Here is a 22,479-nt window from a genome sequence, read left to right as displayed (position 1 = left end):
TTGTCTGAGCCCTCCTGCTCCCAAGGTGCAGAAATCATCCAGGCTGGGAGAAAACCACCGAGAGCATCAGCAGCATTAACCAGGCCCCCAAGGGCCACATTCCTGCGGGTTTTGGACACTTCCAAGGGTGATGACTCCAGCACTGCCCCAGTGCCAGGGCTGGACAAACTTACAGTGAGGAAATTTCCCAACCTAAACTTCCCCAGGCACTTTATTCTTGTTCCTGCTCCCTGGGAGCAGAGCCCGAGCCTGCCCTGGCTGTCCCCTCCTGTCAGGAGTTGTGCAGAGCCACAAGGTCCCCCCCGAGCTTCCTTTCTCCAGGCTGAGCCCCCCAGGTCCCTCAGGAGTTCTCCAGACCCTTCCCTGGTGCTCCAGCCCTTCCTCAGCTCCATTCCTGGCTCTAGACTCACTCCAGCCCCTAGGGGTCTTTCTTCAGGCCCCAGCCTGAGCCCGGGTTTCAGATCTGCCTGCAGGATTTATCCTGACCATCCTCAGACGTGGGGCAGGAGGATTTGTGACCCCCATCTGGGGCAGGAGCAGCCTCCACCTGAGACACCCCTGGCAGAGCCTGGTTTGGCCCCGTTGGGCTGGGCTTGAGACCAGAACTGGTCCTAAACAGCATCGGCCCGAGCCGAAGGAGTCCAGTGCAGGGTTTGCTGCTGGATCTCGCTCCTGCCCATCCCGGGATGGCTCATCCAGGGGTGGTCTGGGGTCCTGCCCAGGGTGGGGGGTGTTCCCTGCCCTGGGGGGGCTCTGGTTAACTCTCGGGTTGCTGGTTGTTAATTGCTGCCCCGAGATGTGTAGGATTGTGACCGTGTTCACAGAGGTTTTCAGATTTGGGAAGAGACAAGGATCTGACTCCATGTTTCAGAAGGCTTGATTTATTATTTTATGATATATATTACATTAAAACTATACCAAAAGAATAGAAGAAATGGTTCTCATCGGAAGGCTATCTAAGAATAGAAAAAATAATAACAAAGGCTCTGTCTCCGACTCTCTGTCTGACCCAGCTGGGCTGTGATTTGCCATTAATTATAAACATCCAACATGGGCCAATCAAAGATCCACCTGTTGCATTCCACAGCAGCAGATAATAAATGTTTACATTTTGTTCCTGAGGCCTCTCAGCTTCTCAGGAGGAAAAATCCTAAGAAAAGGATTTTTCATGAAAAGATTTCTGCGACATAGGATGTCTCTGTTTTGGCCCACACAACTGAAGAACGAGTCTGGACTCTTCACTTTTCGGTCTTGAGGTTGTTTATTAATTCTTATCTATAAAATTTTCTTTCTGCCCAGCCGAGACCTGCTCAGCAGGGCAGCCACAGGCACTCTGTGTTGTCCTTTTATACTGCAAACTACGTATAACATATTTACACTTAATCCCCAATACCTATCACCTATGTTAGACAGTGCACTTCTACTCTAAACCAATCCCAAAGTGCCACCATCACTGCAGAAAATGGGGAACAAGAAGGAGGAGGAGAAGGACAGGACAAGCCCACATTCCTCCATCTTGCCCCCTGAACCCCCATTCTAAAAACTCCAAAATTCTACATTTTCACCCTGTGACAAATTCACTATCATTCTACTCAAACTCTTGTGGCTTGTAACTCCTTGTAACTCCTCACACAAAGCTGGCAATTGTTTCCAGACCTTGGGGTGATGTTAGTTTTTTATACTAAAATCTACGTGTACAATATTTACACTTAATGCCCAATACCTATCACCTGTGTTAGACAGTGCATTTCTGTTCTAAACCAATCCCAAAGTGCCAACATCACCCAGAAAATGGAGACTAAGAAAAAGGCTGGACACGCCCAAGTTCCTCCATCTTGCCCCCACAACCCCCACACCAAAAATCCTAAAATCTACATTTTCACCCTGTGATAATTTTATTATTATACTATTTAAAATTCTGTGACTTTCAGGTCCTCATACAAAGTTGGTAACTTGCTGCAGGCGTCAAAATCAAATCCCCAGGTGTTTTGGGCTGTGTGCCAGGGTCTCTGAGCCCCCCAACTCTGGACACCCGGAGGGATGTGCTGAGTTCTGGCAGTTAACCACACTGAGACCTTGTTTTGCTGCACAGCCCGGGGCTCAGGGTGGCTCCTGCACGGAGGGGAGCTCTCAGTTTCACCCCTGTTTCCATGGGAAAAAAGGAGCACCTGGGGGTTGGATGGTGCAGGAGGGATGAGCAAAGCCCAGCACAGCTCTGCTGCTGCAGAGAGAGAGAGAGCCCAGCTCTGCAGCTCAGCTCAAAATCCAAACACAACGTGGCAAAAATCCAGGGCAAAGCCGTGGAGATGCAAGCCCTGATGTCAGCAGAGGGATAAGGTTGTGTTTGCACACCCAACACGCTTTTATCCACTGATTAACTGTTCCTACAGGGCTCCTTTGCGAAACACACCAGCGGTTTCTGTTCCAAGAGATAAGAAAACAAGCTCAGTTTTATATCCCTTCCCCATGAGGGTGATAACAGAATTTCAGAATTCTTGTGGACTCTGATCTCCAAACGGGGGGCTCCCGGTGAGGAAACAATTGGCTGTTGGGATAAGTAGCTTATAAATAAGGAATTAAAATAAAAAGAGTGGAGGAAGAGCTCATTTTCTTTGGTTGCATGGCAGGGAACCAACTGCCCTGTCCCCAGAGAAACCAGCTCCTGGGCAGGAGGGGAAAAATCCCCACTGATAAAAGCTGGAAGATTTGCTGGGGAAGAGGAATTGATTTATATTTTTCTTTCTGACTCTTTAGAAAAGGCCGATTGTGCTGGACATTTAAGTTTGTTTTCATCTCCATTTTTAATCCTGGCTGCACAAGAGGGCTTTATCCCAACCTGCAGCTGCACCTTGCTTTGGGCACAGGAGCTCCTGTGGCCTTTGCCAAGCAGGATTAATGTCAAGTGGCAGAGCCGGGCCTGGATCCTGGAGGCCTCGTGCCAGGGGATTTATTTGGTTTATTTTGCGGGTTCGTGGTGATTTTTCAGGGGTTGTTTCTGCCATGGATCAGGTCCCAGTTTTCCTGAGTGGTTCTGTGCATGGAGAGGACCCTTGAGGTCTTGTCCTCCTTTTCCTGCCCATCCTGGGGCTGGATGGAGGCACCGAGCTTGGAGAGCTCCTGTTGTGGAGGAACCCAGCCCAAAGCCTGGCTGGAGCAGCTGGGGCAGCTCCAACACCTCACCCCAGGGCTGCAGTTTAACAAAGCTGAGTTCAATCCCCTCCTTGCCTGCTGGGTTCTTGCTTTCTCCAGCCTGGGAAACCTTCTCAGCTCCAGAGCTGACCTTTCCCAACAAAGCCCCTTTGTTAGGCCAACCTGAGGCCTGCAGGGCTCCTTTATCTTGCCTTCTTATTACCCTTGATTTTTATTGATGCCATCACCAGCAGCCCTCAGAGGAGCCGCCTGGACTTTGTTTGGAGGGTGATTAAGAACAAACAGATCCTGGAAAGCCGAGGCAAAACCTTGAGCAAGAGGAAACTTGGCAGCGGGAAGAGCCGTGCCGCCGGCAGCGCCAACGAACGGAGTCCCCAGGGAGGAACCTCCATTTCCATGGGGTGCTGAGGCTCAGCTCTGGGAAGGGTGGGTGGAAACAACAGAGGCGTTTTCCCCCAGCTGGGGCTGTTTTGGGAGGGTTTTCCTGGCCTTCTCTCCTGTCCCCACGGCAATCCCAGCAGAGGGCAGCAGGAGATGCCCTCGGCACCCTTGGCTCTCCCAGAGCACCCAGGGCAGGGGGACACCTGCCCCCTCCTGGTCCCCACCTTGGGACACCTGCTAAAAACTCCCAGCTGCTCTGGCTTGAAGGCTGAAGGGGCTGAAGGAGTTTGAACTTATTGGAGTTTGAACTTATTAGAGTTGAGTTGGGACTTATTAAAAGCTAAGTTGGAACTCATTAAAGTTGTTGGGATTTATTAAAGAGGCGTTTTTTGGCCTGTAGGAGTTGGGACTTATTAAAGTTGGGAGTTATTAAAGAGGTTATTACTGGGGGGCTGTGGGAAGTGTTTAGTGGGAACAGAAGCACCTTTGGAGCTCCTCTTGCCCTCCCTGCTCTCTGGACATCTCCAGCCCTTCGCCTCCTCAATGTCCCGGGTGTTTTTTGGGCAGCTCTCACCTTTCCATGAATTATGAACGCACTGGGCTCTCAGTGCACTGTGGGGACCAGGCAGGGCACTGGTGGCACTGGCAGCACAGGGGGTGCCCAGCCTGACCCCCAAATCCCCGTGAACTGAGCCAGGGAGCCAAACACAAATTGCAGGAGGTGCTGCTCAGGCGGAGGCCACGTTCCTGGCCGGGGTGACAACAGGAAGGGTGGCTGCTGTCCCTCGGTGGCCTGGGAGCTGTTTCCTGGCTCCTAACGAGGGATTCTATGGCACAACAGGCTGGGCTGAGGCTGAGTAGGAGGAGGAAGGCTCTGGAGGAGGTGGATGCTGGCACAGCGTGTGCCATGACTAATGCCACCACCCAGGCTGGGCTCTGCTCCTGGGGCACAGCTCGCTCCTCTCCAGGGGCATTTCAGCCCTGGGAATGCTCTGGAAATGCTCTGGAAATGTCAGTATTTGCAGGAATAAAGTTTCCTGGTGTGGAGCCTCGAGCTCTGTTCTGGGTTTGTTGTTCTGGCTCCTTTATTCTGGGTTCTGTTCTGAGTTCTGGGTTTTTTGTTCTGTATTCTGGGTTTTTTGTTCTGTGTTCTTTATTCTGGGTTCTGTTCTGTATTCTTTATTCTGAGTTCTGGGTTCTGTTCTCTATTCTGGGTTCTGTTCTGTGTTCTCAGTTCTCTCTCTGGCTCAGCTCCTTCGTGGTGCTCCTGGGCTCCTCTCTGCTTGCTGGGGGCTCTCCAGAGCAGCCCTGGAATTCCTCCTGCAGCAGGGAGGTGCTCCCTGGACTGCTGAGATTTCCCAGCTGGGATTCAAGCCCCTCTGTGATGCTTTTCTCCCTCTCTGGGATTTCCTGGGGTATTTCCTCCTCATCTTCCCAGCAAGCTGGGCTGAGCTTCCAGGTGAAACCAGGCTCTGCTCCCCAGGACCTGAGGATTCAAGGGAAACGTTCAGGGATGCACAATAATTGGAGCTGGGAGCAGGTGGAAGGGATGTGCCCCAGATGTGGAGCTCTGTCCCTTCTGAGCCTCACCCTCTGCAAGGTGAAAACCAAAGAAGCTCCTGCATCCCACAGAAGAATCCTTAACTGGGCCATTTCAACTGATTTTTGCTCCTTCTCATGGCCCTGGTTCCTTCCCCTGTCCAGAAAATTGAGGTTCAGGGAATTTAAATTATCTGGTGTAGATCTTTCTAAATTAGACTTAAATAGACCTGGAAGCCCTTTGATGTATTAAAAATGTGAAGTTTCCAGACTGTTGCAACCCGTGAAAATCCTGGGCTTGTCCTCTCTCCAGGAAAAAAAATAATTCCAGTTTTTAAAGCTGAGCAGTGATTACCTGAGGATGGAAAAGGTACTCAGGAGTGAGGAATTATCTGTGAAATCTTCTTAGAGCAGAGCAGCTGCTCATGGGCACGTTCAGGAAATAACCCTTAATTAGAGCAGAACCACCCAGGAATGGTAATGAGGTGCCTTTGGAGTGGTTTCACCTGGTGAGAAACGTTTAAATTAGGGTAAGAAAAGCTGGTAATAAAGTGTAATTCACCTTTTAATACCCCAAACGATGGTGGAGAGGCGTGGAATGGAATGGAATGGAATGGAATGGAATGGAATGGAATGGAATGGAATGGAATGGAATGGAATGGAAACTCCTGTTTTAGGGGGAAACAGGAAAACCAGCACAGCACTGCAGGTTATTCAGTGTGAACACACAGGTTTGTGCCTGGCCTTGCTGTTTCTGCTGAAATAAAGGTGAATTTTTCCATGAAAAGCCAATTTCTGCTCAGGGAGTGAGTGGGGCACTGCTGTCTCCCAGCCTTCCAATCTAACGAAAAATGAGTCTGAAGGAGCTGGAATGTTAGAGAAGTAGCAATAATAAATACTCCATTGGTTTCCAAGTGCTGCTGTTGCCATTCCTGGACAACAGCAGGTGAGGATGGGTGGGAGGCCCTCAGTCCTTTCGCAGCCCTGCCCTGGGCCCTGCCCTGGCCAGGTGAGGTCACGGGGTTTGCTGGATGCCAGAATTGAGTCTGGATTGAATTCCCCTCCCTGCCTGGATCAAACCCTCAGGGCCCAGGGGAGCCGGGGGGAAGGAGCTCTGGGCTCTGTTCTGGGGGGTCCTGCTGGGCTCAGCTGCCCCTGCCCTGCCTTGGGGTGCCCCTGACCCCAAACCCCCCCGGCAGTGCCCGAGCTGGGCTCAGGGCTGGGCCCTGTTTGGTTTTAGTGCTGACACAGAGCCGGAGCTGCAGGAGCCTCTGATTCATCCCGGGAGGGCTCACACCCAGCCCGGGCTCCTTCCCCTGCTGCTGATCACCTGCAGGGACTGGGGGGGGCTGTGCTGGTCCCCAGTTCCCACTGGGGCTCCCCCATCCCTGCTCTGGATGGGGTTCAGAGCTCCAGAACCAGGGGATGGCCAAGATTCCCAGTTTGGGGGGCTGAATGCACCCTTTGGGGGCATCCCCAGGGTCCTGGGGTGCAGGGGAAGCACATGGGGGGTGCAGGTTTTGGGAGAGCTGCCCTGCCCCAGCCCCTGAGAGGGGTCTCTGGGATCTGCTTTAATCTCCCCAGGGCCGGTGTTCTTCCCTTCCCTAATGGGAAGGTGGCAGAATATCCCTCAAAAGGGGAAGCTGAGGTGTGTGGGGTCCTCAGCCCATCCTGAGGACACCTGGGGGGGGTTGCAAGGTTTAATTTCCTGACCCGAAGGGTTCTTCTACCTCCCTTCCTCCTCCTGCTTGTCCCCAACCCTTTCTGGGGACAGCAGGGGGGTGACAGTGCTGTCCCCAGGCTCAGCAGGGACTGCAGGTCCAGGGGGGCCAAAATCCACGTGGGGCTGCCCTGGCCAGGGCTGCAGGACCCTCCGGGTGGGATGGAGCTGAACCTGGGATGGAAGAGCTCCCCGGGCAGAGCCTGCCCGTCCCTGGGGCTCTGTGGGGGGAACCTCCCCTGGGCAGCAGGAGGAGGGTGTCCCTGTCCTGCTGCCCTGGTCCTGGTGTCCCTGTGTCAGTGTCCCTCTCTCGGTGTCCCTCTCCCAGTGTCCCTGTGCCTGTTCCAGTGTCCCATGCTGGTGTCCCTGTGCCAGTGTCCCTGTCCCTGTGCCGGTGTCCCTGTCCTGGTGTCCCTGTGCCTGTCCCTATGTCCCTGGTGCCTGTTCCAGTGTCCCGTGCTGGTGTCCCCGTGCCTGTCCCGGTGTCCCTGTGCCAATGTCCCTTTGTCAGTGTCCCTGTCCCGGTGTCCCTCTCCCCATGTCCCTGTGCCTGTTCCAGTGTCCCATGCTGGTGTCCCTGTGCCAGTGTCCCTGTGCTGGTGTCTCCCTGTCCCTGTGCCGGGAGCTGCTCTGGCAGAGGGTTGTGGTAGAACTGGAAGAGCAGGGCCAGAGCAGAAGGGCAGGTGAAGGTGTGGGTTTGGCACAGCTGAGGGGCTGGGGAGTTGTGGGTCACTTTTTGAGGGCACCCGCGGAGCTGTCTGGGAGAACTGGTACAGCTGGAGTCAAACCGGCCGTGTGGGAAGGGCTGGAAGCACTGAGGATGGAAAAGGTGAGGATTGTTCCTGCTCCTTCCAGCCCCGGGATGGATCCCAGCTGCCCTGCACTGCAAGGATTGCTCTGTCCGGCCCCAGGATGGACTCCCAGCTGCCCTGCACTGCAGGGATTGTTCCTGCTCCTTCCAGCTCTGGATGGATTCCCAGCTGCCCTGCACTGCAGGGATCATTCCTGCTCCTTCCAGCTCTGGATGGATTCCCAGCTGCCCTGCACCTGCTGCTCTTCCCCACTCCAGCACAGGCACCCACTCATCCTTCCCAGGATTCCGGTTTTCCCCTCCCAACCCAGCAGCTCCCACAGGATCCAGAGTCTGAGTCCTTGCTATTTCCCTGACCCTTTGGGATGAGTTTGTGTCCAGCTCAATCCATTCTTCCCCCTAAACTTTGAGACTTGAGCTGATTTGCACCCAGGAATTTTATTTTTTTTAAACTTTCCTTTATTTGCAATAAATAATAAACTATAATACAAAGATCTCAATACAGAATCCAAAAAGTCTCGTTCTTTTGGGAATAAAAAGGACTCCCAGCACCAGGAAAGGTGAAAGAGCATCTACGAGCAGCCCCTGGGCTGGGGGTAGCTGCGCCCCCCTGCCCTAAGCAGTTGTTCCCCTTCCCCCAGGTGTTCCCATCCCTGGGCCAGGTGAGGTCCTGCAGGTGCCCCGGTGTGGGGTGTGGGGCCCTGCCAGGGTGCAGGGCTGGAGCCGAGGGTGCCAGGGCCTGGCTGAGGGGAAGCTGGAGAGGTTCTAGAGCTCATGCAGGGGTTCTTTACACACACAGAGAGCCCCCGGCCTTCCGGCACCCGCGGGGGCCGGGATGGGAATGTTTGGATGAAGAGTCAGCAGCTGCAGCTGGGTGTGGTGGTGGCCTGGCTTGGGGCACACACGAGCCCACGGGTGGGCCTTCCTCCCCTCCCTCAGCCTCGCTTTGCCAGCTGCTCCTATGGCGGGGTCAGCTCCATGGACTTCTTCCTCTCCTCCCGCTGCTCCTCCCACTCCTCCTCGGACTCATAGGTGCCCTTGATGATGGCCACCCTGTCAGACATGTTCATGCAGTAGGGGACCAGGATGTAGAAGTAGAGCAGGGAGGCCAAGCAAGCTCCAAGGATGGGCCCAACCCAGAACACCTGGAAAGCAACAGGGACGTGGTGAGAGCAGCTCTTGGGGCTGCTGCTCCAGCTCTGCTCATGGCACCATCATGCATCCATCCATGATTCCATCCATCCATCCATGATTCCATCCGTGATTCCATCCATCCTTATCCATCCCTATCCATCCATCCATCCATCCCTATCCATCCATCCATCCATCCATCCATCCATCCATCCCTCCCTCCCTCCCTCCCTCCCTCCCTGCCATGCAAAGAGGAAAATACCTGTTCCAGACACTTCCTGGGCTGAACCCCCCAGCCTGTGCTCACTGAGGGCCAAACCTGCTCTGTAAGTGTGGGGCTGAGCTTGCAGGAAGTGCTGGGTGAGAGGAAAGGCCAAGCTGGGCTCCTCCATGGGCTTCCTTCCCCTCTGATGATGCACCAGTGGTGCTCAGAGGGCACCAGGGCTGATTTCTGTGCCTGGAAGTGTCCAAGGCTGGATTGGATGGGGCTTGGAGCACCCTGGGCTGGTGGAAGGTGTCCCTGCCCATGGCATGGGGTGGGACTGGATGAGGTTTTAGGTTGTTCCCACCCAGCCTACCCTGGGATAGGTTCATTTCTGGCTGGCTCTGTGCCTGGGGATTCACTGTTCCCGATGCATCAGGGGTCAAAACCTCCCTCCTTCTCCAGCCCCTTTTAGCCCTTCCTGCCTGGGGTGGGCTCTGAAACCATTCCCACAGCAGTCCTTGCTCTGTCCCCACCTGTCCCCCACCTCTCCCCAGTGCCACCAGCACCCACCCAGTGCGCGGGGCTGAACCTCCTGGTGACGACGGCGGGCCCAAAGGAGCGCGCAGGGTTCATGGAGCAGCCGGTGAAGTAAATCTGGAGGTGTGGAAAGAGCCCTGGGTTAAGGAGCAGATCAGAGCCACCCTTTGGGAGCAGGGACTGAGGTGTCCCCGATGGTGTCTGCTCCAGAGAGCTGGAGATGACCCCTCACCACAAAAAAACCCAAGATCTCCTGTGTTTGCTCCTCCAGAGCAGCTCCAACTGCTTGAGGGCATTTTGGGGAGCTCTGTGCTCGCAGGACCCCTGACTCACCCCCACCAGGTGGCCCACGGTGACGGAGAGGCCGATGGACAGCGCGGGGGAGCCGACGCCGCTGCGCCGGTTGTCCGTGGATGCGAAGATGCAGGCGGCCAGCTGGAAGGTGAGGATGATCTCCACCACCAGGGCCTGGCCTGGGGTTATGTTGTTGTTGAGCTGGAACCACAAGAGTGACAATAATTAACCCTTCCAGGGCTTAGCACCACCGGGAGGGCTCCCGGGTGCTTTGCTGGGAGGTTTGGGAGGGTGAAGTTGGAGGAGAAACCCCCAGGGCCCCTGCCAAGCCCCTGCTTGAGCTCCCTGCTCCTTTTCTCAAAAGAAATTATCTTTCTTTCTTTGCAATTCTCCAAGATCTGTCTCTCCCCCAAGCCTGTCCCTTGCCTGGGCTCTCCACATTTCTCTACACTTTCCTGTCTCCACAGCACTGGGTGCTTTCCCAACAAATCCCTTTTTTCCTGCATTTCTTTGATCCTTGCAGCCTGTTGTACCCTGCAATTCCTGGAGCACCTGCCCAGGAGGATGAGGAGCAGCGGGGATGGGATGGAGGGTGAGGTTGGGATGAAGGTCATGGCCTGGGATGGGCTGTTCTGTCCCAGTGACTCTGCACAGAACCCTGGGGACTCTCAGGGGAACTCGACCCCACTGGACACGGAAAGGACAAAGTGACCCAACCCATCAGAGCTCATTTTTTATCTAAATCTGTCTCGTTTGGGATGTGGAACCTGTGGAATGAGAGGCATTGGAGCTCCTCATCCCAGTGAACGTCTGAGCTGCCCCCAGGCCTGTCCGTGGTTGGAGCAGCAGCCCCACCACTCTCACTGCAGATGTTCTCCAGCACTGCCCTGAGGGTTTCAGGCCATGCTTCATTCCTGCTTATCTCAGAGGGTTCTGCTGTGCCCCCTCCTCCCCTGGGAGCAGCCCCCACTGCTCGGGGCCCCTCCACACCGTCCTGCCCTTGCTCCTTCTCCAGCTCTTGCCCACCACTCTCCCCATCCCTCTCCATTCCCAGCTCCCCCAGGGCTCTGGCTCCAGTGGGCTCCTGCTCCCCCTGCCCATACTGGTCTGACTGGGCTCTGCTCCCTCCCTTCCCCCTGCTGCTGGCACGGCTCCTGTCCCGCGCTAATCTCCAGGTGGAGAGGCTGCACTCAGGAATATCTCAATGGTGCGAGTGACTCACGGGGCCCTCGGGACAGAGGAAGCCCTCATTACAGGAGGGAAAAACATCCCACTCATCACTCGCACAATAAAGCCGTCATGTCAGAGCTCGGCTCCGCTCCCGTCCCATTCCCAGCCCGCCGTGCGTGCGGGACAGAGCGCTCAGGATCCATCCCCAGGATTCTCCTCCCTGTGCAGGTGCCAAGGGGAAGGCAAGGCAAGAGGGGAGATCCTGGGCAGGACTCACCGCGTTGATGGCCAGGTTGCCGCGGGTGTTGGCGGGGGTGACGCCGTAGAGGATCCCGGCGCCGGCGATGGCCCCGACCAGCTGGGCCACCACGTAGAGCAGCGTGCGCAGCAGGGAGATCTGGTTGCCCACGAAGAAGGCGATGGTCACGGCCGGGTTGATGTGGGCGCCGCTGATGTGGCCGAAGGCCTGCACCAAGGTGCCGATGGCCAGCCCGAAGGCCAGCGCGATCTGCAGGATGCTGGGCAGCGCCGACGGCCACTTCAGCGCCGAGCCCAACCCGATGAAGACGAAGATGAGCGTGCAGAGGAACTCCACAAAGACGGCTCGAGCAAAGGCCAGGGTTAGTATTTCCTTCTTCATGGTGGGAGCAGGTGGAGGGCAGCCAGGGAGGAAGAAAGTTTAGGATTGCTCTGTGTCCGGGCTCTGGTGTGTGCAGCCGGGTGTAGGGCCATACCTATCTATATATGCAAGAGCAGCAGGAGCTGTGTTACAGGGTGGTGGGTGGAGCCAGGGGATTAGCCAGTCCTCCCAAATTACCATGTGAACCTGCAAAAGTTTCCACCTGAAAACGTCTTTGGAGCCTCTTGGTGAACCTGTGACTCAGATATTGGTGGTATTTCTCTCCTTTCCCTCTGCAAACAAAGAGCCCCTATAGGGTGTCTCTGTGGTCGTTGAATAACGAGGTTGCATAACGAGGCTGAGCTCCCTCCTCTGCTTTTGGCTTTTACTGCCTCTCGCCAGGCCCTGGGTGTTTCACTAGCACAGGTGTAGTTAATATTTGCTCCCTCCCTCCCTTCCCTGTGCTTGCACACTCCTCCTGTTGGAAAACCCTTGTTGGGCTGGAGCAGCTCTGCTGGGCCGGGCTCTGGGTGCGTTTGATTTCCATGGAACCTTGAAATGGAAAATCAAACACCTGGAGCTTCTCCCAGGCTGCCAAGAGAGCTCAGCTCCAGCAAACAAGTGGTTTGCGGTTGTCCAGGGAGCAGGGGAGGGTTTGGGGGAAGCTTTGTCCGTCTGGGGAGCTGTAGATGAGCCGGAGCTTCCTTGAGGTGCGTGGATGGAGAAATGGCGTGGAAAGAGCTCCTGCTGCAGAGCCTGGCTGGGAACCTCTGCTCCCTGCCCTTTCTGCTGCTCCTTCCAGAGCACTGGAACAAGTGCTGGAATTGGGGCGTGCAGCTGGGAATGGTGTCTCCTCCCCTGTCACCCTGTGCCCTTTCCTTTTCTTTCTGCCTTTCCAGCTCTTGCTCAATGAGCAGTGATTTTGCTCCTGGGAATGCCAGCACCAAGCCACAGGCTCTGCATGGACACAGGCTGTGTTTACACGTCTCCTTTCATGTTCCTGGGGCGCTGCCCTCCATCCCAAACCCATCCATTGGCAGGTGCTTGGCTGGCAGGGAGGGGCAGGGGCGGCTCTCGGGGCTGTGCCCATGGAGCTCCTGGGGACGGAGGTTTTGGGGCGGAAAAGGTCTCGGGTGACACTTAACAAAGAATTCTTGGTTCTCTCTTAGCCCTCGCAGCTTTGTGCCAGGATATTTGTTTTTAGATGGGTTTGGGTGCCAGATCTCCTCTCCTTGCTCAGTTGATCCACTTTTCCTTTCCCCAGTGATGCCCAGGCTGGTTTTACCCCTGGCTGCCAGGTCCCTCTGCAGGGGCAGCTATGCTGCAGCACTCAGGGAGCAAAGCTCTGCATTGGTAAAAATTGTAAACCAATTGGACAGTGGTAAAATCCTCCCTAAATATAAATAGTTGGATTCACTGCTGCCTTCTGAGGAGGCTGTCAGGCCTGGGGGGGTCAAACACCTGGAGGATTCTTGTCCAGACCAAGGAGAGGGAACTTCTTGTCCAGGACTGGAAATAAATGAGCTTTTCTCTTCCTTTGTACCCAAAATCCTGAGCAAAACAGACCTGGTGGGCCTCAAGGGACTGAGGATCTGTTACAGCCTTAATTCCTGATAATGGTTTTCTCCTGGATCTGCTGATCCCGGGGCTGATTGCAGAGTCAAAGCCCAGATCTGTTATCCTCGAAACACCTGGTCCGTTGGCATGTTTTGGTGAAAGTTTTGCAAGCTGGTATTTCAAGACACCCTGGCCGGATTCCAGGGTGGTAATTACTTGCCACTTCCCTTCAGCCCTGTCTGTGGCTCCAGCAGGATAAAATGCTCCCTGTTCCCATCCTTCAAACCCTTCCTCGATGTCCCCATCCCTTGGGGGCAGCTCCATTTTGTTGTCGGCTCCTCCAGCCCTCTCCTTGCTTCGGCTGAAAGGCCAAAAATGCTTTTCCAGCCTCTCAAGCGTGGATTATAACAGCAAAATCCTGCAGCTGACTGGGAGATCTAATCAAAGAGGGCTGGGAATGACAGGGAAAACTTCTGGAAAACACCACACAAAGCCTCTGCTCCTGAGGCTCTTCAGGAACCCTTTCTCACCAGGAGGAAGATTATGAGGGATGTTAAAATTAGGGCTCATTTGTGTCCTTTTTTGTCTAGAGGCATTATTAGTTGTTTTGTAACTAGGTTGATAAACCATAGTTGGAGGGTTGAGAGTTGGTTAGTGATTCATCGATTGTCTTGGGATGGCAGTAGGAGAGCTGGGAATGTTATTGAGATGAGGATTAGTGGGATTCCTAGGAGGGATGGGCTTGAAAACTGGTCAAAGAAGGTTGAGTTCATGGTGAGGTTCAGGGGGTAGTGCTTGGTGGTTTGTTAGAAGGGAGATTTATTGATACGAATGACAGAAGTTTGGGTTGGATAATTAAAGAGAAAGTGAGTCATGAAGTGAGCATGATAAAAAATCAGGGACTGGGGTTTAGTTGAGGCATATCATCAAGGGGGGAGGGGAACCCCTCTTTCTTTAGCTTAAAAGGCTAAAGCTGGTTCATAGCTTCCTAATGATTAGGATGCTGTTAGAGAGGATGGGCTTTCCAAGTTAGCGAGGGCATTGCTGCTGGGCTCCTCGGGTGCCAGCCCTGGCGTTTGGAAGGCTCCCTGTCCTCTCCGTGGCTCGGTGCCACCCGAGGAGCTTGGCTGAGCTGGAGGTGCTTTGATGTGTCAGGATTAATGGGATTGGGCAAGGTGCAGCAGGCCTGGGGCGGGCGGTGCTGACAGACGGACACCCACGAGCCGGGGGCACACACGCCTCGCCCGCCCTGCAGGGACAGCGCGGGAGGCTTTGGGCAACAGGGGCGGGTTTGGCTGCCTCCTTCCTCCTCCTCCTCTTCCTCCTCATCCTCCTCCTCCTCCTCCTCTTCCTCCTCCTCTTCCTCCTCATCCTCCTTATCCTCCTCCTCTTCCTCCTCCTCATCCTCCTCCTCATCCTCCTCCTCCTCCTCCTTATCCTCCTCATCCTCCTCCTCATCCTCCTTATCCTCCTCCTCTTCCTCTTCCTCCTCATCCTCCTCCTCCTCTTCCTCCTCATCCTCCTCCTCATCCTCCTTCTCCTCATCCTCCTCTTCCTCATCCTCCTCATCCTCCTTATCCTCCTCCTCCTTATCCTCTTCATGCTCCTCCTCCTCCTCCTCCTCCTCCTCCTCCTCCTCCTCCTCCTCCTCCTCCTCCTTATCCTCCTCCTCCTCCTCATCCTCCTCATCCTCCTCCTCATCCTCCTCATCCTCCTCCTCCTCCTCTTCCTCCTCCTCCTCCTCCTCCTCCTCCTCCTCCTCCTCCTCATCTTCATCCTCCTCATCTTCATCCTTCTCACTGGTATCAGCAGACAAACAACACAACCCAAACCTGCCCCAGTCTCCCACTCAGGAGAGGGACCCCAAAGCAGGGCGGGGGTGGCAGGGAGGCAGCTGCTGCCTCATCCTCACCCAGGTCTGCCTCACCCAGGGAGGCTGTGTGTCACTGAGGCCACCCCGTGCCACCCCTGGCTGTCCCTGCTGTCACCCAGCTTGTGGTCGGAGCCTGTGCTGGGCTGTTGGTAATGTGCTGTTGTTAATTTGCTGTTGTTAGTTTGCTGTTGTTAATTTGCTGTTGTTTGCTGTTGTTAATTTGCTGCTGTTAATTTGCATTTCTTCGCTTTTTCTGGTGAGTTCAGCTCCGTGCTGCACCTCGGAGCCTGGCAGAGGCTGCTCCAAATTCAGGTTACAAACGCTGCTGAGCCAGGGTTTGGGGTTTCCTCCTCACCTGGCTCTGTACCTCAGCCAAGGACCTTAGAACTGGCCCAGTAATGGAGGCAGGAACAACAACAGTGACAGGATGTCCTCAACAGGAGACACCAATTCTGCTGGAACTGGGATCAGAAACACACAGTTAATTGAGCTGGAAAAGACCTCTGAGATCTTCAAGTCCAACCCATGATCTAAAGTCATGAGCTGGGATGAGATGACCCAGAGATCTTGGCTGGGATGACATCAGAAGACAAAGTCTGGTTCAGTTTTTCAAGAGAAAAAGTACTTCTTGCTGGCTCAGCTCCAGCATTTTGCAATGAGGCATTGATAAGGAAAAACTGAAATATCACAGAGCAGAAACAGCAAACTTTGCCCTCGTGATGCTCAGTTTGAGGGCTGCAGGGAAGGCTTTGCTGCTGCTCTGGGATGCCCCTGTGCAGGTGTTTCAGGTGTGGATTTCAAGGATCCCTCTTATCTGACCCCATCTGCTGCCCTCTCTTTGAAGCTGAGTGATGACACCGCTGGCCTGGGGCTGGTGGCGTTTCCACTTTCTCCTGCCCTGCAGCAACGAGGCTTTGGCTTCCCTCAGTGCTGGCTGCAGAGCCAGAGCTGTGACACTGAGCTCTGGGCTGTGACACTGAGATCTGGGATGGTGACACTGAGCTTTGGGGCTGTCACACTGAGCTCTGGGCTGTGACACTGAGCTCAGGGGCTGTGACACTGAGATTGGGGCTGTGACGCTGAGATTGGGGCTGTGATGCTGAGCTCTGGGATGGTGACACTGAGCTTTGGGGCTGTCACACTGAGCTCTGGGCTGTGACACTGAGCTCAGGGGCTGTGACACTGAGATTGGGGCTGTGACGCTGAGCTCTGGGATGGTGACACTGAGCTTTGGGGCTGTGACACGGAGCTCTGAGCTGTGACACTGAGATCTGGGATGGTGACACTGAGCTTTGGGGCTGTCACACTGAGCTCTGGGCTGTGACACTGAGATTGGGGCTGTGACGCTGAGCTCTGGGATGGTGACACTGAGCTCTGAGCTGTGACACTGAGCTCAGGGGCTGTGACACTGAGCCTTGGGGCTGTGACACTGAGATCTTGGGCTATGACAGTGAGCTCTGGGGCTGTGACACTGAGCTTTGGGATGGTGACACTGAGACTGGGGCTGTGACACTGAGATTTGGGATGGTGACACTGCGTTTGGGGCTGTGACACTGAGTTTGGGGCTGTGACACTGAGCTCTGGGCTGTGACACTGAGCTCTGGGGCTGTCCCCATGTCCCCTGTGACTGTGACACTGAGATCTGGGCTGTGACACTGAGCTCTGGGCTGTGACACTTGAGTTTGGGGCTGTGACACTGAGTTTGGGGCTGTGACACTGAGATCTGGGCTGTGACACTGAGTATGGGGCTGTGACACTGAGCTCTGGGTTGGTGACACTGAGCTCTGGGCTGTGACACTGAGTATGGGGCTGTCCCCATGTCCCCTGTGCTGTGACACTGATCTCTGGGGCTGTCCCCATGTCCCCTGTGCTGTCCCTGCTGCTGCAGCCCGCCGTGGCTGCTGGAGGTGACAGTGACCTGCCAACCCTGGATGCCACCTGGACGCTCGTTAATGCTGAGTGGTGACAAAGCTTAATGACAGCTCTGCTCTGCTCTTTGCTCAGTAATTCCTGCTGGTCAGGGCTGCTCTGGGGCTGCTCTGCCCCCTCAGGAGTTCATTTGCACTGAAACCACCGTTAAATTGTCCCATGGGATAATAATCAGGGAAAGCAAAAGCCAGGTCAGAAAACCAAACCGTACAGTGGGAAAGGCAGGATGAACCCTCCTGATTTTCAGGTCCAGCCCTTTCCAGCAAAGCCACAGGCACCAGGGACATCCCAAGACTCCCCTTCTGGTCACTTGGAATTTTTTTGGGCTGTGTTGTGTCCTCAGGATTCAGAGTGGGGGGCAGTGGTGTTTTCCCTCTGGAAAGATGTTTGCTGTGGAGATGTCTTCACCTGTGCAGCCCTTCCTTGGTTTACAAGGAGCACAGCCTGGAATAAATGGGAAGGATGTGGGCAGGGAGATGTCCCTGGGAAGGTGATTTCACCCTGCCCTTGGCACTGCCATCCCACCTGGGCTGGAGGAGCTGCACCAAGGCACAGGGGCCTGAAATCACAACCAGGCTCTGAATCACCTGAAAAACACACCATAAATAAATTAATGACTTCTTGATATCATTGCAGGAATCTGGAAACTCCTAAAAACCTTCTGGGGGTTGTTGGGGAAGATGAAACAGGAAAGCCTTATAAATATGATTGTCTGGCAAAAGATTTTGAGAATATGGAAACTATAAGCGAGATTGAAATGAAAGCAAGCTTTAAGATACCTCAGTTACTGAATAACAGGAAAACAATGGTGTGGCCCAACTGAAGGTAATCCCCTTTTGATGGAACAACACCCTCTGCTTGCAGACAGGTCCAAGGTTCAGAGCAGACCCTGCCACCTTGGCAGAAGGGGCCCAAAGAGGAGTTTTTAGGGTTTAAAATGTAGCACAGTATGGTGATGTAGTGATTCTTATAGGCTGTATGTAAATGCTATAGGATTTGTATATTGTACTAGATTGGTTAGTGAGAATCAGAATATTCAACACAGAAGAAGACTTATTGTATTGGAATGGGAACCTCGCTCTCTTAGCTCTTACTTTTCTATGCTCTTACCCCTTTTACTCTCTTATGCTTTTGCTCTCTTACCCTTTTACTCTCTCACCCTCTCATCCTCTCTCCCCCTCTCTCCTCTCAGTCCTGCTCCAGCTGTGTTTGGCAGCTCCCAGCATCTCCCTGCCCTTGGCCCTTTGCAATAAACCCCAAATTCCAGATCTGGCTGCAGAGATCTCTGGTCTCCATCCATCCCGACCATACTACCCCCCAATGCTCCTACAGGGGGTGAGAGCTGGACTGGACCCAGAGCCCCCCAAGCATGGGCTGAACCCTCCCCAGAGGGGGTTTCTGCCCCTGTGCCCAGGTGATTTCCCACCTGCAGAGCTGCTCCAACCTTGGGGCCCAGCACAGGCAGGAGCTGGAGCTGCTGCAGAGCCCAGAGGAGGCTCCTGGATGAGCAGAGGAATGGAGCAGCTCTGCTGGGAGGAAAGGCTGGGAGAATTTGGATTATCCAGCCTGGAGAAGAGAAAGCTCTGGGGTGGCCTTTCAGTGCCTGAAATAGCAGGAAAGATGAAAGGAGACAATTCCCAAGGGTCTGGAGTGCCAGGACAAGGGGAAATGGCTTCCCACTGCAGAGGGCAGGGATGGATGGGACATTGGGCAGGAATTCCTCCCAGGAATTCTCCCAGGAGAGACCCTGAGGGTCTGGAGCTTTTCCAGGGCTGGGAATGGAGCTGGGGAAGGGGCTGGAGCACCAGGGAAGGGTCTGGAGAGCTCCTGAGGGATCTGAGTGTAGGGAGGGGCTGGGATGGATTTCCCAGAGCAGCTGTGGCTGCCCCTGCATCCCTGGCAGTGCCCAAGGCCAGGCTGGACAGGGCTTGGAGCACCCTGAGACAGTGGGAGGTGTCCCTGCCTTGGCTGGGATGGGACAGGATGAGCTTTAAGCTCCCTTCCCACTCAAACCCTCCCATGGTTCTATGAAAAGCCAAGATTTTCACGCAATCCCCTGGCTCCAAATGCCCAGGATTTCACAGCAGAACACTGGGGACAGCGGGGGAATAGGAAAATCCATTTCCCCCCCGCTCTGCCTCTGAAACTCAGAGCAAATGTACCAAGGAACTTCTCAGCTTTAAAAATCTTCACTGGGGAGTTAAAGAGACCTATGCTGGGAAATTCCCTTGTGCCATCAGATCCCAAACTGAAAGTTCTTGTACTGAGAGGTGCCTATAAATGTGGGATTTTCCTTTGGATTCCTGAGAAGTCTGGATAAAACTTGAAGCAGAAACTCCATTCTCTCCAGCAGATCCTTTGGCAGAGTGCCGGGAATAGCAGAGTTTTGGGATGTTTGGCTTCCCCCTGGAGCACCAGCACCCTCTGTGATGGTCTATGGTCACTGTGGTCATTTTCTACACCTGGCCCTGCCTCCTCCTCTTCCCCTCCTGGCTCCTCAAGGAAAACACAGTTGGAAAATATTTCTCCATCTACAAATAGATCCATAAAAATGATTATGTAAAATAATGAGGTACCTGATCCCAGGCAGGTCATGGTATTGCAGGGCAGTGACTGCTGGAGGCTCACACAGGTTTGGGACTGGGAAGGTTTGGAAAGGTCAGGCCAAGAAATCCCAAGCACAGAACTCAGCTCTGTCCCCTGCTGAGGTGACCCTGGGCTGGTCTCTGTCCGCCCTGGTATGACGAGGGGCTCAATGGGTTTGTCCTGTGCTGGGATTTCCAAGGTACAGCTGGGTTTGGGCTTCTCCAGGCCATGATTTTACTTCCATGTTGTCCCAGTGGTTTCCCCATTTCCCCACATGATGCAGAGACCCCTCAGGCACTGGGATCAAGGTCGGTGCTCCCAGGTTCTCCCAGATTCCCTGAGCTGGGATTTGGATGCTCCCAGGTCCCTACAACAGGTAAGGGATCAGTGGGTGGGTGTGCAATACTACATCCCAGAGTTGGAATGGGCAAGGAAGGGAATTCCTTGGGATTAACTGCAAATTGTGGCAGAAGTTGTGAGGAGCAGGACCAGGGCTCTGCTGAGACCCCTCAAATCCTGGGATTACCTTGGAGAGATCCTGAGGGGCTGGAGCATCTCCAGGGCTGGGAATGGAGTTGGGGAAGGGCTGGAGCACCTGGGAAGGGTCTGGAGAGCTCCTGAGGGACCTGGGCAGGGTTGAGCCTGGAGAACAGGAGGCTCAGGGGGGACCTGGTGGCTCTGCACAACTCCTGTCAGGAGGGGACAGACAAGGGAAGTGGCCTCAGGCTGTGCCAGGGGAGTTTTAGTTGGATATTTTGGGAAATTCCTCACTGGAAAGGGTTTTCCAGCTGCTCAGGGCAGGGGTGGAGTCCCATCCCTGGGGGATTTCAAAGCTGTGGCACTTGGGGACACAGTCAGGGGTGAGGAAACGCTTGGGCTGGGTGGTCCCCGAGGCATTTTCCAACCTGGACAATTCCATGGTTCCATAAGCATGGAACAAGCAGCAAGGACAAGGAGGGGATGTGGTGTGTGGAAAATGCTCTGGAGGTTCTGCAGCTCTGCAGAAGGGTCAGCCCAAAGCTGAGGCACCCCAGGGTGGGAGAAGGGGAAAACCTCGTGGTCTTGGGGGTGGAAGGACATGGGAATGCCTCAAATCCTGGCTCTGACATCCAAGTGTGGCCAGTTCAGCGAGGGTTGGGGTCTGGCCATGGCAGCTCCAGGTTCCTGATCCTGCTCACCAATTCCAGCTCCCCCGGTGCCATCTGGAATGTTTGGGTGCTTTCCTGACAGGGCAAGTTTGGGAAGTGACCCAGCTCCACAGGGAAGGTGAATTTGTGCTCCCAGGAAGACTGGGGCTCCTTCAGCCCCCTGGCTGAGGGGTCTGGGCTCTGAGAGGTGACTTTATATCTGTTATTTACCATAAATGTGTCAGTGTTTTCCATAAATGTGTCAGTATTTCATCCCTGTGTTCAAATTCAGGAGCTAAAAAGGAATTTAAAGCACTTTGTTGGAAAGAGGAGAGCCATTATCAGACATTAAACCGCAGGTTCAGGCCCTGTGAGACTTAAACATTGTCATGGTAAATAATAAATGAAATGCTTCGATCTGGAGAAGAGCTATTGAACGCACCAACATTAATTTAAACAAATAACTGAATTCATCAGTGGCTTTTTCCACAGCAGAGCATGCCCAGGGTGACTTCTGGAAAAGTCTGCTGGGATTTTCCTGCACACATACATGGATTAATTTTCCTTGATTTAAAACATGATTTTATTGCCACTGCTGAGAACAGAGGGAATTTTTGAGAAGCCTCTTCTGAGCTAAAATTCAAATTCGCCATCAAGGAGCAAAGGGAAGCAGAGCCCCTGCTTTGGGTGGATCAAACCAGGGCTGGAAATGCTGCCTTGGCAAAGCCCTCTGGGGGTGTTTGCATGGATTGGCCGTGGGTGAACACCAGGTCTGGGACAGATCAAAGCTGGGCTCCCTCCTCAGCCCTGCAGCAACAGCCACTCCAACATCTGAGGAAGAGCACGGGAGGAAGGCAAGGATGGATTGGATGGGAGGAGGGGATGGTGTCATGGAGCAGAGTGAAGAGCATCCTGTGCTGGGGGTGTCCTATCTGAACAGGGACAGCACAGGATGCTCCATAAATCACCTTGAATGATCCATAAATCACCTTATGATTGGAATTGGGCCCAGTCTCATTGAATATTCCCATCCCAGACTTTCCAGAGAAATCCTGGTGGGGCTGACACTGGTGGGGCAATGCTGGAGACACTGCTGGGATCCACTCTGGGAAGGGAGAACTTGGGGCAGAGCAAGGGAAATGGGCTTAAATCAATGGCTGAAATGGGCTTAAATCAATGGCTGAAAGAGCAAAGTTCACCCAAAAACCATCCCAAATTCCTCAGCCAGGCTGAGGACCATGGCCAGGTCCTGAGAGGGCAGAGGGAAGGGGTGGGAGGGGTTTGGAGGGTCTGGAGTGATGCAGCCATGAGAAAGGGATGTGAGAAGGAGGTGATGGAGATGAGAGGGAATTCCTCCCTGTGAGGGTGGGGAGGCCCTGGAATGGAATTCCTGGAGCAGCTGTGGCTGCCCCATCCCTGGAAATGCCCAAGGCCAGGTCGGACAGGGCTTGGAGCAGCCTGGGAGAGTGGGAGGTGTCCCTGCCCACGGCAGGGGTGGGACTGGGTGGGGTTTGAGGTCCCTTCCCATCCTACCCATTCCATGATTCTGATTCTTCACACCTGGAACACGCTGGGTGTGAAATCTTGCCTTGGTGTGTTCCAGGTGATCCAAGGGGAACAGGACCAGAGGAAAGAAGGGAAAACCAGGGAGAGAGAGGAAGGACAACCCTGCTCCAGCAATGAGGTGGGTCTGAGTTTGGGCTGTAACCTGGGTTTGCTGTTTCACAGGAGGGAGAAGTGCAAGTGCTCCCCAGTGGGGCCTGCAGGGACTCATGGCCGTGCTCCCAGTCCCATCTTCCCAGGAAAGCCCCTGTGGGAGCACCTCTGTGTCCTGTGGTGGGTGGGAAATG

At 54.4% G+C, this 22,479-nt stretch overlaps 1 protein-coding gene across 1 annotated transcript; it reads right to left on the bottom strand.

The window, feature by feature from the left end:
- Positions 1-8,324: 8,324 nt before the first annotated feature.
- On the bottom strand, positions 8,325-11,578 carry AQP5 (aquaporin 5). Its single transcript, XM_064734864.1, has 4 exons — positions 11,216-11,578; positions 9,808-9,969; positions 9,508-9,591; positions 8,325-8,746 (listed from the first exon to the last, which is right to left on the bottom strand). The coding sequence occupies exons 1-4, from the start codon at positions 11,576-11,578 to the stop codon at positions 8,561-8,563; spliced, it is 795 nt and encodes a 264-aa protein (XP_064590934.1). The 3' UTR covers positions 8,325-8,560.
- Positions 11,579-22,479: the final 10,901 nt, after the last annotated feature.

This window comes from Zonotrichia leucophrys, chromosome 29 (assembly GCF_028769735.1).
Source record: "Zonotrichia leucophrys gambelii isolate GWCS_2022_RI chromosome 29, RI_Zleu_2.0, whole genome shotgun sequence".
In the NCBI taxonomy this organism is placed as follows: domain Eukaryota; kingdom Metazoa; phylum Chordata; class Aves; order Passeriformes; family Passerellidae; genus Zonotrichia; species Zonotrichia leucophrys.
This window is presented reverse-complemented; position numbering and strand designations above follow the sequence as displayed.

Excerpts from the sequence above, each read along its gene's own strand:
- AQP5 (XM_064734864.1), bottom strand. The coding sequence starts at position 11,578 with ATGAAGAAGGAAATACTAACCCTGGCCTTTGCTCGAGCCGTCTTTGTG. Across the intron at positions 9,970-11,215 it reads GCAACCTGGCCATCAACGCG|CTCAACAACAACATAACCCC; the intron begins GTGAGTCCTGCC and ends TTGTGGTTCCAG. Across the intron at positions 8,747-9,507 it reads GGTTCAGCCCCGCGCACTGG|GTGTTCTGGGTTGGGCCCAT; the intron begins GTGGGTGCTGGT and ends GTTGCTTTCCAG.